The sequence below is a fragment of the Triticum aestivum genome, chromosome 2D (genome assembly GCF_018294505.1).
Source record: "Triticum aestivum cultivar Chinese Spring chromosome 2D, IWGSC CS RefSeq v2.1, whole genome shotgun sequence".
In the NCBI taxonomy this organism is placed as follows: Eukaryota; Viridiplantae; Streptophyta; class Magnoliopsida; order Poales; family Poaceae; genus Triticum; species Triticum aestivum.
Genome location: NC_057799.1, coordinates 123,333,383 through 123,347,914, shown reverse-complemented (window position 1 = coordinate 123,347,914; position 14,532 = coordinate 123,333,383). Strand labels below are relative to the sequence as shown.

Sequence of the window (14,532 nt, the reverse complement as noted above, 5' to 3'; positions counted from 1 at the left end):
CCCGTGTCCCCATCCCGTCGAAACCCTAAGCGGCGGCGGCGCGCGGGCACCACCCGTCCCGGTTCCCCATGGAGGACTTCGCGCGCGCGGTGGAGGACGGGCTCAAGCTGTCGAAGCGGCTCGTGCTGCCGGGCGGGTTGCCCCCGCCGCGGCCGCCCGCGGGGATGGAGCGCGGGCCCGACGCGGCCGCCGCGCTGCTGCTCCCCGCCGCGCCGATGGCCTACGCGGTCGTCTCCGACCCCGGCGCCGTCGACACCCCCGACGTGCCCAGCTACCAGCCCTACGTGTACGGCCGCCTCGACCCGCCCGCGCTCATCCCGCTGCAGATGAAGGAGATCGACCTGGCCGTCGACTGCGCGCTCGACACGGCCGCCGTCACCCTGCGCGCGCGCTGGTGGCTGCACTGCATCACGCGCAGCCGCGAGTGCGACGTCAGGCTCGTCGTGCCCATGGGAGAACAGGTGAGGCCATCGGATTCTGCTGTCGTCGTCAGCGTATCGCTTCTTTTTTTTTAATTTCCTGGTGTTGTTCTGTTGGCTCGTCTCAGTAGGATCCAGTTTGGTGAGGGTTGACATGATTGGTGATGCCGTATTATTGTGTCTGTTTGACTTGAGTTGTTGTACAGTTAGGGTCGCTTGTCGTGTCAAGGTGTCTGACTGCAATCGTTGGCTTGCCCGATGCTAAATTCTAGATACTGTCAATAGCTTAATTCGTAAGTTCTAGACAAGTAAAAGGGACACACCTTCAGTTATAAACGAATAGTACGTTCTAATGTTGCATGAGCAAGTGAAAGTAGTTCCTTGCTTTGTCCAATGGAAACAATCACCGGAAGGGATATGTTGGTCTTGCAAGAGGCAAACACACTTGGAATGTGCAGGAAATGCTGCATTATCTCATTTGGACATGCTCACATGCATATCAGCATCCTGGATTGCTTGGCCTTTACTCCAGCATGTGCTAGGATATACAAGACTTGGAAATAGAAATTAAATTGATAGTAAAGTTATGAAACTCGGATGGTTAGCGTGTATTATTAAGTGCAGTTGTGTTGCTTCTGTTTATCTTGCCTTGTAGCATAGGTTGATAAGGGCTTAAATAAGTATAGTAGTTGCACTCAGGCATAGGTTGATAGTAAAGTTATTAATCTCGGATGGTTAGCGTGTATTATTAAGTTTATTATTACTCAAGCACTTGCACTATCATTGGATTCCTTGTTAAGTTACTCGGGTTGCTTAAGTTTATTAACCTGATAGGTACAAATAATACAGAAACTTCACTAGATTTCTTTTCATCCTCACATGATGCCTCCTGTATAATTTATTCCTCATCCACTGTTAAGAAAAAGAACATCAAGTGAAGCATTGGGTAGCCAGTGTATTTTTATGGTGAATATTTGTGATTATATTTTGTGATGGTCTCAACCTAAGAACGGTTTGGCTAATAGGGTTCAATTCTAGGCGCTGAGGTCACTGTCGGAAGAATGTCATACAATACTCAAGTGACTGAAGTAGAAGACCAAACCATGGAGAATACCATGAAAGGCATTTTGAAACCCCATATGTTTTGCTTGACAATACCACAGGTACTTGCCATATACATATAAACTTACACTCTTTGTCTCTTATGCGTTATATTTTTGTAAACTGTAACTTTGCTGATTTGTTGCTATCTTATCAATAAAGGTGGAAGGTGGAGCAGATATTGTAGCCACAGTTAGATGGTCTCAGAAGTTACACTATGATAATGGACGATTCACGGTCGACATACCTTTCCGTTTTCCATACTATGTCAACCCATTACCGAAAGTTTTCATGAAGAGGGAGAAAATTCAGTTGACAGTGAATAGTGGATTCAGTAAAGAGGTTTTGTTGCAGGGCACAAGCCATTCATTGAAGGTAATAAACTATAACATAATTTTTTAGATGTTGTTTTGATCTGCATTGCAAATGTTTATTCTTCACACTGCTATTTCAGGAAAAGGCAAGGCAGGGTGATAAATTGTCTTTCCTGCATGAAGCAGTTGTTGAGAATTGGTCAAACAAAGATTTCACATTTTCCTACAGTGTGAGTTAATCATGCTATCATCTGGATTAGATGTACTAGTTACTGTGAATATCTGATTTTCCAGGCATTTTAAAGGAAATATTCTTTAGTAGAGGATGATGAACGTAAATTACTAATCCATCACTGTATTTAGCAGTCCAATTTTGCAATGTTGCTGACTGTTTTTGTGTGGCTTTCTACAGGTTTACTCTGGTGACTTGTCAGGTGGTATCCATGTGCAGCCTTCAACATCACAGGATTATGACGATAGAGATACGTTCAGCATTTTCATTTTACCTGGAAGTGGGAATAGAAAGGTTAGCTGCTTTTTACCTGGTTTCTTGTCGCAGTGCCATAGTTCATTTAATATAATGAAGTACACGTTCCTTGGTTGAGATCTGCACATGGAAAATGTTCTATTTTAAAGGCAGGGATCTCTTGTAGTAACCTTTGTGGCATATGGTAATGCAACACTACTGTTATCATGATACCGCGATAAGATGATACTGTGGTCATGAAATATTTCTAATTTGCCATTCAATTCTGTTCCAACGCTCTAGAGAAATGCTGATAATAAAGTGCTTCCTCGGTATCTTGATACTGTACATCATTGAAGGCATGAGAAACAATGGTGCAATCGAAGTAGCTTTTTTCATATAATAACTCAGAAGAATTTCATTTTCTCCTCGCTTCACAAAATATGCCTTTTGGTGGTTTATCTCATCTGAGCAATCCAATAGGTCTTCAAGAAAGCAGTCGTATTTGTTGTTGATACAAGTGGAAGCATGAAAGGGAAACCTCTTGAGAATGTGAAGAATGCAGTGTCTACAGCTCTTTCTGAACTTGTGCAAGGAGATTACTTCAACATTATAACATTTAATGAGGAGCTCCATTCATTCTCATCATGTTTAGAGAAAGTAAATGAAAAAGCAATAGCAAGTGCGAATGATTGGATGAACGCCAACTTTGTTGCTGAGGGTGGCACAGATATTATGCATCCTTTAAATGAGGTATTATCATTATTTTGAATAAGATCCCAATGTGTATGGGCATAATAGCCCCCCCTCCCCTGTTGTTTCATATTTGCATTTTTTTCCTCATGCAAGGCGATGGCATTATTGTCAAGTGCCCATGATGCGCTCCCACAAATTTTTCTTATGACTGATGGATCGGTTGATGATGAGCATGACATCTGCCAAACTGTGAAAAATGAGCTCCTCAGCAGAGGATCTAAATCTCCCCGAATTTCTACGTTCGGACTAGGTAATCTCAAGGAGCACCTTCCAGTACACAATTTATTGTACCTGAATTCTAGAACTATATCCAAGTAGTTGTCAGGCTAAAATGAAAATTGTTTCTAAGCTTATTCGCATCTGATCTTTCTATATTGCAACCATTGTCTCTTATTTCTGGCATCTGATCTCTCTATATGCATCCTGCGTAAAAGAGCTTACAGACAACTCTGTGTGGTAACATATAATTGTCTATTTGTCATAAGTCTATGTTTTTGTTATTTGGTAGTATGGTGTGTTTGTTTTCTAATTCTTTTTTTCTCAGACTTTGTTTTCTAATTCTTTGCAACCCACTCACTTGAAAATGTTAGGTTTATATTGCAACCATTATTTCTTGCGCATGGTGGCATCAATTGGCAAGGGGCATTTTGATGCTGCACTTGAGACAGGTACTAACCTCCCACCCCTTTTACCCCATTGCTTTCATTTACTTGAAATAGAAAACAGTATGATGTGCCCTTATGAACTTTGAATATAGAAAATTGATTTGTGTATTATGTATAGCCTTTTTCTATTGTGTGTTTTGAGTGATGGCCATATATTAGTAGATATTATTATTTGATTACAAGTACGTCAATGTTCCCACTTAAAAATCCATGTATCTACCCAAGTCCTGAAGTAAGGCCACGTTTTTCTTAAAGGGAACAAAAGCAATCCACATAGCCAATCTTCTCCTCAGTACCACATCAATATAAGCTGAGAGCTGCCAAACTTTACTAAAAAAATTAATTCCTACCATGCTCTTTGACTGTGATTTAATCTAATTTTTAGTTGTGTCAATTTAATAACAGTATTACCTCCGTCCTAAAATGCTTGTCTTAGATTTGTCAAAATACGGATGTATCTAACACTAAAATGTGTCTAGATACGGAGACAAGCTTCTTGGGACGGATGGTGTCCTATTTATATCACTGATTTGGAGATATGTGCAATACATCTTTCAGCAATCAACAGTTCAACAACCTGTTTATTGGTACTCCCTCTGTCCGGAAATACTTGTCCTAGAAATGGTTGTATCTAGACTTGTTTTAGTTATAGATACATCTCTTTTATCCATTTCTAGGACAAGTATTTCCGGACGGAGGGAGTATGCATTAATTGGATTAATTAACAATAAATGCAGGATTTATTGAAGTCAAGTTACTAAATATTTATTATAGTATCTTTTCCCTGTTATTTTTAATCCAGGATCAATTGAGAGTCGAATACTTAAGTGGTTCAGGAAAGCATCAAATACAATAGTGGCAAACATCTCCATTGATGCTACAGGACATCTCAATGATTTTGAAGTGAGTCTGCATGTTAATCACATCACCTTTCGTACATATTGATCTAAAAGTTACTTGGTTTTGTGAATTTATAGGATGCTTATGATAAAAAAAGAAACTATGCCCTTAGCATTTATCGACTGCTGTAAATTTCATTTTGCAGTTTTTGTGTTATACTACCTCCATTCCCAAATATAAGACGTTTTGGTAGGTTAGTTTAGCCTACCAAAAGCGTTTTGGAATGTAGGTAGTATAATGCTTTATTAGGCACTTTATGTTGCGGTGTTCTATATTAGACAGTTCAGATTATTTTTCCAGGCAGTGTACAGATGTGGATTAGACTGTACTTGCTGCTTATCATCTTCTATATCACCATAACATAGTTAGTGCTGGATGGGATGTGGGACACAATTTTGTAAGTACAGACAGAGAAATGCAGTATATTTGATGATCTTATTACTGTTCCTTTTCCATTCTGTTCAGGTGGATTCTGAATATATTCCAGACATTTCAACACAGTGTCCTTTATGTATATCTGGAAAATACCAAGGCAAGTTCCCTGAGACAGTTGTGGCAACAGGTTACTTGGCTGACATGACAGAGATCTCGATTGAGCTGAAGGTCCAGCATATAACGGACATGCCTCTTGATAATGTAAAATGCTCAAACTTTGCTACTTTATACATCTGTCTTATGATTGATTCATCAGGATACTTGTGCAAGTTCTTAACTTAATTCTGTGAAGATGATTTAAATCTTTGGCCAAGTGGTATTACATGCTTTAGGACCATCACTTATCCTAGTATGCTGAGAAGTTCTGCATTTCTTTCATCATGGTTTCCAGATTTTCGCAGCACAGCAGATTGCTCTTCTCACAGCAAAGGCATGGCTTTCTGCAGACAAACAACTGGAGAGAAAGGTGAGCTGCAGGTTAATCCAATTGTGCATCGCCTTTTCTTTTTTTGCTTTAAACCTGCATTGAACTTTCAGGGCATGGAGTTGTATTTAATAGAAATAAAAATCAATGAGTTATCCTAGAACAAGAACTTGTCGTATCATGGTGCACAAAGTTGAAGAAGCACCAAAAACATAGTTGTTCCATGCATCATACAAGTAGACAAGTAAAAGGGTTGTTGATTGGTTTTTGACAAGTTGCTGATATTTCAGTCTACATCCTTTTTCTGAAGAACCGTGAAAAGCTGTTGATATTGAGACATTTAAAGATGTGCTGTTGCTGCATGCTTTTGTGCTGATCAGTTTCCAGTTCATTTATGGCTCAAAGCATCTTGTATTGTGCGGTTTGAAACCATTCAGTTGATATTATATGGTTGCATAGTTTTTGAGTAACTCTGTTTCTTCTATTTTGCAGGTGATAAAATTAAGCATAGAGAATAGTGTTCTTTCAGAGTACACAAGCATGGTTGTACTCCAAACCAATTTGGATGCAGCACAAAAAGTAGGTCCCACATACTATTCTCTTTCCTTTCGAGGGCAGATTGGCCCTAGAGATGATCTCTATTGCATATCGCTGTTTCTTTTGTTGATGCCTTATTGAAACATTATAAAGACTGCTAACTAAAACTTTGTGCACTCACTACTAAGCAGGTCAAGCAGAAACCGAAAGGACGCACAGGCGCCAATGAGCCATTACGATTCCAGCTTCATGGTCTAAAACTTGGATTCGGTGACAAAGCAGCCACCAGGGAGAACCTCCTCACAGCTTTCGGCGACGAGAAACCACTGGAGATGTTGAAGATATTCAAGAAGGCGGGCGGGTGCTGCAGCCGCGTCGCGGACTGCCTCTGCTGCATGTGCTGCATCAAGGCGTGCAACAGGATGAACGACCAGTGCGCCATCTTGTTGGCGCAGGTCTGTGCCGCGCTCTCGTGCCTTGGCTGCTACGAGTGCTGCGCGGAGGTGTGCTGTGGAGGGTCCGAGTCGTAGTGAGAGCCCCGGGTGTGTACATAACTAGAGTGGGCGGAAGCCTGTGGGTGTCATACTGTGTAGAATGCTTGATCAAGAATGATCAGACCGTCCTTGGTTGTACGACTTGTCCATGATGATACAACTTCGGATAGTTAGTGTAAGTTTGGACTAGCCCAAATGTTCGGATGAGCTTTTTAATATATTGTACTGTACAAAAAGGAGAGAGCAGATGGTAGAGACTTCTTTTTAAAGTAGAACGGTGGCTTTATTATATTCATTTAAAATGCCAAAGATGCTGGCCGATGCCCAGGGGAAACGCCGCCTTTGCCAAGTCACGTGGCTTGTGATTTGACTTGCTTCCTTGAAAGTGTTTAAGGTCCAATTGTTTTCGGTAATACACTTGGGCGGTATGCATGCAGTAGGTGTGTCGCAGCGGCAACATGCGGTGCGGATCGCTAGCCATAGCCGTCAATGGTATAAGAGGATATAAGGACCTGTGTGTGTTAAACTGTTAATGAACTCTGAACCTCTCCCATTTTCTTGGTTCTTCGCTACAATTTCATGTGATTCTCCTGTATCTTCGAATTATTGTGGCCCTAGAGTCATACAGTAACACCGTGTCTGTATTTGGGCAGGACTGCAATGCAACCTAAGTAGCAGCTATTTTTTCTCCTAGCACAGCTTTGACTTGGGAGGCATGGAGCACGTAGTAGTAGAAAGCTTTTTATTTTCAGAAAAAAGGTGACACGTGCGCGCGTCGCCCCCAAGCCCCAAGCACAATGCCTGGGAAATAGGCGCCAAATGTTTTCCGTCGATGCGCAAGAAGAAGTAAGACGTGCAACCGGGCAAGTGGGGGCTTTCTTCGCGCGCCGGACTACCTGGCATGGGGCACGTCGGAGCAGTACGGCGCCCAATTTTCCTGTCGAGAAAATGACATATGCGCGTGCGTCGGCCCGTCCACGGCGCCTGCGAGTGGCGCGGCCAATCAGGGGCCATCCAACACGATCCAAGGCGCCAAGTGTCACGACCGGACCAGACCACATCGTGTCGGGCTGACACCTGCTTGTTTAATCGCCGGTCTACCCCTAATCAACCCCCTGGACGCCCGGCCCGCCATTAGTCTCCGGGTTTAGTAATTAGCGGCGTGATTAATTAGTCCCCACGAGGCCCGCCTCCGATCCCGCAACCCCGCCTAAATACCGGAGGGGATTGGTGGGCGTAATTAAGTTTTTTTGAGTGGATGGTGGAGTGATTAAAGTGGGAGGGAGAGGACGAGCGCGACCTCCCAGCCGCGCGGCTGGGTTAAACTAGGGGCCGGATGGCGGGGTCCGTGTGAGCCCACGTAGGCGTCCGGCGGATCTTGCTCGGTTTCATCCATCGGCCGCGCTCGCGCCACGTACGCCCGCTTCGGTTCCAGGGCTTCAGGTTCTGGGGCTTCAGGCTCTTGGCTGCTGGCACCGGGCACCTGGTTGTGTGTATTCCATCTGGTTTAGTCTCTTGGCTGCTGCATGGGACGTGCTTTTCTCAAGGACGATCTTCGATCCTTTTACCTCACGTCCTGAAATAAGTGTCTCAACTTTGTACTAGCTTTAGGCCCTCAATTAGACTGTTAAAACTCTGCAACGACATCCAGTTATCTTTATTTTTGCCGGTAATGGCATCCAATTATCATATTAGAAGAACACTATACAACTAACAAACCATGTCAAATTGAGGGCCTCTTCAATTTGCGGGATTGTAATTAAGAATGCAGGGATAGAAAAAAACACTAGCATGCCTTTCCAAATCCTACAAGATTTGAGTTTGTTTGATTGCATCACATGGAAAACAAAGGATGCTAGATTTTCTATAAAATATAGCACAAATGATTCCTTACGAATAATATCATAGGATTCAATCATACGAATCAAACGACCAACATGCACACAAAAAATCATAAGAATTCTAATCCTCTAAAAATCATTCGAATAAAAGAGGGACTGATTTGAAGAACATGGATTAGGCCGACCTCAACGGAATATGGGCCAGGCTCTACCTTGCCAATGACCCCCCTCAAGTCCTCGGTCACCTACAGGCTGCTGGAATTCGCATGGGGCGGGCGGTGTGGGCAACGAAAAGTTGCGGCACAAGATGGGGGATATGGCAATGCAAGTCGGGAGGCTGTGGACGCTTGTCACGACAGATTGAGAGGGCAGGGTGGTGCGAGTGTCGCCTGCGTCGGTGACGGTATGCCAGGGCATTGTCATTGTGAGATTTTGAAGTTGGGGGATGTGGGTAGCGGCGAATTAATCAGGTAAGTGCCACGAGCGTGCGGACGAGGAGGTGGCATGCCAGTGGGGGCGATGGTGGCGGTGTGTATGGTTGAGTTGGAGGTCATGCATGGATGGTGCTTTCATTTTTTGCTCGTGTTGCAATGTAGTTATGTGGTTAAAAGAACTCCACGCTGAAAAACGAGAACGGAGCAGCAAACACAACATTTTTACATAGAGGAGAAAACAACCGGTACAATCATATCCCCGAGTTGTGATCCTATATTTCTACTCTCCTACTCCCTCCTTTGCGGTTTATTAATTATATTTTGCTATTTAAATCCCAGGTCAAAATTTGATAAAATGAGAGTTACAAACAAGAAGAGAGGGAGTACATGCTCGATCCAATTCTCTTTGCAAAATTTTCACGTGATTTATTGCGAGTGGCGGAGCACCTCAATATTTAAGCTCCCACGATAAGATAGGGACAAACAAGCATTGCTTGCACCTAATTAACGCTAGAGCAAATTGCACAAATGCACAATATTTACATAATATTTGTGTTTTTTTTAGTGACCAGTCCTAGAATTGTGGGTTTTTGTTAAAAATTCCCAAGAGTCGTGGTTTTGTATTATCTCAGCCCAAATGTTGTGCATTTGTGCGATTCCCTGTTAACACGAATGCTCCGCTTCCACGAATTTCTTAGTCAATATACAGTAACAGAAAAGTACAGCATACACTCCTTTTCTAAAAAAAAGTACAGCATACACTGTATACTCGTAACGGCGATTCTTGAAAACAGTAATGTATGCTTCAACTGGATGCAATTTGGCCTGATTAACATAGGTAGCCGTTTGTCCTTTTCTTCCCCTTATTGCAGTAATATATACATCAAGCAGTGGATGTAATTCGGCCGCCAGCGCTCTCACTCATCCTATTTAATTCGTGGGGGTAGGGGACCCTTGCTCCATCCAAGTCACTCACTCGCTTCCTTTTTACTAGACGCGCTAGCTCTCTCAAGCTTTCGTCCTGATACATGCAGTAGTGGCCGCAGGAGAAGCCCCCGTGTGTTGTGTCCTCGCTCATCGCCAACCAGGCAGAGGGCATCTGAAAAACCCTGAAAACAGTTGCGTATCAGCTGCTCACCGATCATTCTTGCGGATACATCGCGCCAATTTCACAGGGTAATTCACCGACCCGTCCGAAGAAGCCAGCAGCTTGTGCTTGAAGAGAGTAGGGATTAATTGATGGGGGTAAGCTCACTGCTGATGATGCTCTTGTGTGGCAGTTCTTCTTCCTTTTTGTTTTCTGGTGAGTAGTGCAGCAGCTGACAGTGTTGGTTTCGTTTTCCAGATCATCAACTGGGTGCAGAATCGCCTCAACACCAAGCAGGAGAAGAAACGATCCGCCGCCGCCGCCGCCGCGGGCGCGAGCTCGGTTCGCAGTAAGTCACTCGTTTCATTTCACTTCCATGCATGCGTACGTACGCTTTCTCTGAAGAGTACGTAGATGCTCATGCATGCGTTTCACGTGCGTAGATGCCCCGGTCCGGGAGAAGAGCTGCCGCGGCCAGGCCGACGACGAGCTCCCCGGAGACTGGAGCATGCTCTCCATCGGGACTCTCGGCAACGAGCCCACGCCGGCTCCGGCGCCGGCGCCAGATCAGGCGGTGCCGGACTTCACCATCGAGGAGGTGAAGAAGCTGCAGGATGCGCTGAACAAGCTACTCCGGCGCGCCAAGTCCAAGTCCAGCTCCCGCGGCTCCACCGCCGGCGCCGGCGACGAGGAGCAGAACCTGCCGCTCGACAGGTTCCTCAACTGCCCCTCCAGCCTCGAGGTCGACCGGCGGCTCTCGCTCAGGCTGCAGGGCGCCGACGGCGGGCAGAACGGGGAGTTCTCGCCGGACACGCAGATCATACTCAGCAAGGCCAGGGAGCTCCTCGTCAGCACCAACGGCAACGGCGGGGGCGTCAAGCAGAAGTCCTTCAAGTTCCTCCTCAAGAACATGTTCGCCTGCCGGGGCGGCTTCCCGCCGCAGCCCAGCCTCAAGGATCCAGTGGAAACAAAACTGGAGAAGGTACGTAATACACATATGATATTCGATGTACATATATTACGTACCACGCAGATCTTGATAACCAGTGTTCACATAGCTAGGTTTAATTATTACGTTTTTTTATGCATGGGCAATCATGCAAAAGTAATGCTATTTTCCTAACCTTTGTTTGTGTATGTGTAGTTGTTTAAGACGATGCTTCAAAAGAAGATGAGCGTCCCTCGCCCGAGCAACGCGGCATCGTCATCGAGGAAGTATTACCTAGAGGACAAACCAATGGGAAGGATCCAAATGGATGGTCGCCACGACGAGGAGGAGGAAGAGGATTACAATGATGAAGATATCTTCAAGTGGGACAAAACAGATTCAGATTGTAAGTTGCTAGACCCAACTAATTTCACTTCAGACTTGACTAATTAGCATGGAGTGATGACTGATGAGTGACTACTACTTTGCACTCGTGTAATCAGACCCATGCATGCAGGAAGATTGAAGCATTTCTTCGCATAGTAATTAAATATGCATGCATGGACTTATTTGTATTTTCTTGCTTTTTTACAGTCATTGTTCTAGAGGTGTAAAGCAATACCTGACACACAAGGTCAAGATCATTATGTTGTGAAATGGTAAGCTCTATAACTGATATGCATAGTACCATCGAATTGCATGCATGGACAACCAGTTCACCCAAAAGATCTCCAAGTATCAACAGTTAGAGTTATCTTGCCAACTGCTGAATTTTGGATGGTGTAAAATTTTGCAGATTACACGGATGTTATAGTGCTATCGACGCTGTAATGATCCCGGTGATAGATGTTGAACGATGTGTTGAACGCCAAATCGATGAGGCGGAGGACATATGATGGAATCGGCACTGAACGGACGTGTCGACAGGCCAAGATTTGATCTGCTGTTCATAGGAGGAATCAGTTTTCAGCTTAATTAGTCTTACTCCCTCTTTCCTTCTTTTCTTTTTGAGGGATTACTCCCTTTGATTTTTGTTTCGGAGGTCTGATATATCCATGTTCCATGTATACTCCTCTTATATATAAATTCCTTTTCACTCTCTGGAAACTAGATGTTGCAGTAATTAGCGAAGTGAAGTAAAGTAAAACCTCATGTGCACTTTATCTTAGTTTAACCAATGTGGTCAATCTCAAGAACATGGTGCAACGGAAGTATGTGCCATGAATGGACAGAAAGGGTACAGCAACTAGGGTTCTTGGAACATGCAAAGCAGCCGAAAACGGAAAGCCAGCCGGCCTGGAGCCGGGGGGTTGCATCGATCCCAAATCTCCATTGGCATTTGGATCAGGGGCAGGTCCCCGGCACATTCGTGTGCGCCCGTGCCAACTCTGGAAAAAAAGGTACACATGAGTGGGTGCCAAGCAACACTGTGCACCTTTGGCAAAGGCCGATGTGCCAATTGAATATGAGTTCATTGCAGAGTACATGGTGTACCATCAGGTGAAAATGCCCACTCTCTTCATTTGTTCGTCCCAAAACAAGCTGGATTTTAATACTTTTTTGTGGTACTATATTCCATGATGGACCATGCATGTATTTGTGTAAAATGAATGCATGGCTGACCCACGCTTTTATAACTATGAAAAACACTCAAATTGAAGGGTTGAACCGAGCTCAAATCAGGACTAGGGGTCTAATAAAACCTGGTGCACTTTCTAAAATCTGGCTCAACAAGTAACCTACTACATGATTCACAGTTGAAAAAAAAATCTCATTTTCTTTTGTCGATTTTGTACTTGAACCGGGAAATCGGCATTTCCACATTGCCGTCTTTCCATCCATACACAGCGCCTCAGCTCAGAAGCAGTGTACAAGTACACTATGGCACAGCAGGCATGTGTGCCTTTTTTGAGCTGCTTGCTGGCATGTGGTCTTTGTTAGTTAAGGAAGTTTCCTAGGGATCCACAAGAAGGAGAGAATGAGATCAGTTAAACCAGGAGACTGCCTGGCCTGATAGAGTCTACTTGCTTGTTTTCGACGAAAGTTTACTATTCCCCGTTGTTTAGATGCAACTTGCAAGCCCTAATTTCATTGTAATTTTCTGCCTGGGATGTCTGGGCAGGGCAGGGACACTCATGATTCACCATTGGCGGACGGGCCGATCGACGCATAAAATTATGGAGCCCAGAAGTAGCGAGAAGCTGCCGCGATGTGGTCCTGAATCCCGTGTCGCTCTTGGGCGAGAGGATACGATAAAATTATGGAGCAGTTTCGATAGTGTAATAGGGTTTCTGGATCTTGCGACGAGGCTGCATATCTATCACATACTATGCGGCATATGGTCAACCCGGCTCTGATCGGCCGGCGGCCAGCGTATCAGGAAGCCTATTTCGTTTTGTCCAGACGAGATGAGATCGCACGCAGCTACAGTATATCTTGTTGGGAATCGGCGCGGCCGCACGGCAGACAGGCGGTCGAGGGTTCAGATTTTGGTTGACAAAATGTCCTGGTATTGTTTTGGCTTTTTTCCTTCTTCTTCTTTTTAAAAAGACCGAGGCAAAATATTTGCCTCATGTATGAATCAAGAAGAGAATAGATTGTTTGTTACATGCTCGGAACTACAAAAGGTGTTACTCTACTCTCCCGGAATGATGGTCCCTAATTTTTTTTGCTCCCGCAACCACCCAAAGAGATACTTCAAGTTTGATGTCGTTCAGCAAGATTGTTGGTGGTGAGGACTTGTTGTGAAAGACCCGTGCATTTCTTTCGTTCCATACAGACCAAGAAATGAGCATGGCGAGGGATGCGCAAGGCAAGCTTTACGATTTTGAATATTCTTGCCGTAGCGATTGATCCACCAATCTTTAACCATTTGCTCAAGACGCCATGAGGAGGTGTCGAGGTGTAGCCACTCATTGACCAAGTTTCATAAAAGAAGAGTGAATCTACACTTCTAGAAGAGGTGCGTGTTGGATTCTTGTTCTCTCTTGCAATGAGGGCAAAGATCACAATTTGGCCAATCCTGCTTTGCCAACCTATCGGCGGTCCAAATTATTTCTTGAATCACCAACCACGCGAAGAACTTGACTTTTTTACAGGGTGCCCAAGCTTTCGACACCGTGTGTGGCATCGGGGAGTAGATAGTGCCCATGAATTGTGCCAAGTAAGCGGTGGTCGTGGAGGATTGATTGTTCTCCATGTGCTTCCAGATGATATCGTCTTCGGCATGCTCCCCATAGTGGAACCCTTGGAGAATAGTCCAAAGGTTTATGAATTGTCTTACATGCTCGAAGGTGAAGTTGATAGTGATCTTTATCTTGGATATCCGCACATCCTTGTGGAGCACAACCTTGACTTTTCAATTTTTCCTCGTGGATGCCTCAAAAATAAGGGGCGCGATCTCCTTGGGTTTCTGATCTTACACCCAAGGTGCCTCCCAAAAAGGGTTCTTGGCTCCGTTGCCGATAGTGAATATGGTGGAGGCATATAAGGGCTCGAGGTCCATATCATCACATGGGTTTCCCATGCCAAACCACATAATTGTTGGTTCCTTCCATTCATACCAAGGCCGTCTCAATCTTAATGCTCTCACAAATATCATTGTGTCTAGGACTCCAAGGCCACCCCGCTCGATGGGCCGACACACCATGTCTAAATTAACCTTGCATTTAGCACCGATGGTCTTATCCGAACCGGGCCAAAGGAAGGCCCGCTCGATTTTGTTTGTGTTG

The 14,532-nt window shown here is 44.6% G+C and overlaps 2 protein-coding genes across 3 annotated transcripts; both read left to right on the top strand.

The window, feature by feature from the left end:
- Window positions 1-6,806, top strand: LOC123052106 (inter-alpha-trypsin inhibitor heavy chain H1; the record flags this gene model as incomplete). Of its 2 annotated transcripts, none has more annotated exon segments than XM_044475199.1 (13): window positions 1-461; window positions 1,445-1,582; window positions 1,683-1,895; window positions 1,975-2,064; window positions 2,247-2,360; window positions 2,784-3,053; window positions 3,150-3,306; window positions 3,647-3,724; window positions 4,524-4,624; window positions 5,087-5,257; window positions 5,448-5,522; window positions 5,973-6,059; window positions 6,209-6,806. In XM_044475199.1, coding segments are annotated over 13 exon segments (2,226 nt in total). In that variant the 3' UTR covers window positions 6,548-6,806.
- Window positions 6,807-10,025: 3,219 nt separating this feature from the next.
- On the top strand, window positions 10,026-11,415 carry LOC123055708 (protein NEGATIVE GRAVITROPIC RESPONSE OF ROOTS-like). The gene is made up of 5 exons (XM_044479608.1): window positions 10,026-10,031; window positions 10,132-10,222; window positions 10,317-10,855; window positions 11,018-11,207; window positions 11,396-11,415. The coding sequence occupies exons 1-5, from the start codon at window positions 10,026-10,028 to the stop codon at window positions 11,413-11,415; spliced, it is 846 nt and encodes a 281-aa protein (XP_044335543.1).
- Window positions 11,416-14,532: the final 3,117 nt, after the last annotated feature.

Coding starts and splice junctions, on each gene's coding strand:
- LOC123055708 (XM_044479608.1), top strand. Junction 10,223..10,316: donor GGGCGCGAGCTCGGTTCGCA/GTAAGTCACTCG, acceptor TCACGTGCGTAG/ATGCCCCGGTCCGGGAGAAG. Junction 10,856..11,017: donor TGGAAACAAAACTGGAGAAG/GTACGTAATACA, acceptor GTGTATGTGTAG/TTGTTTAAGACGATGCTTCA.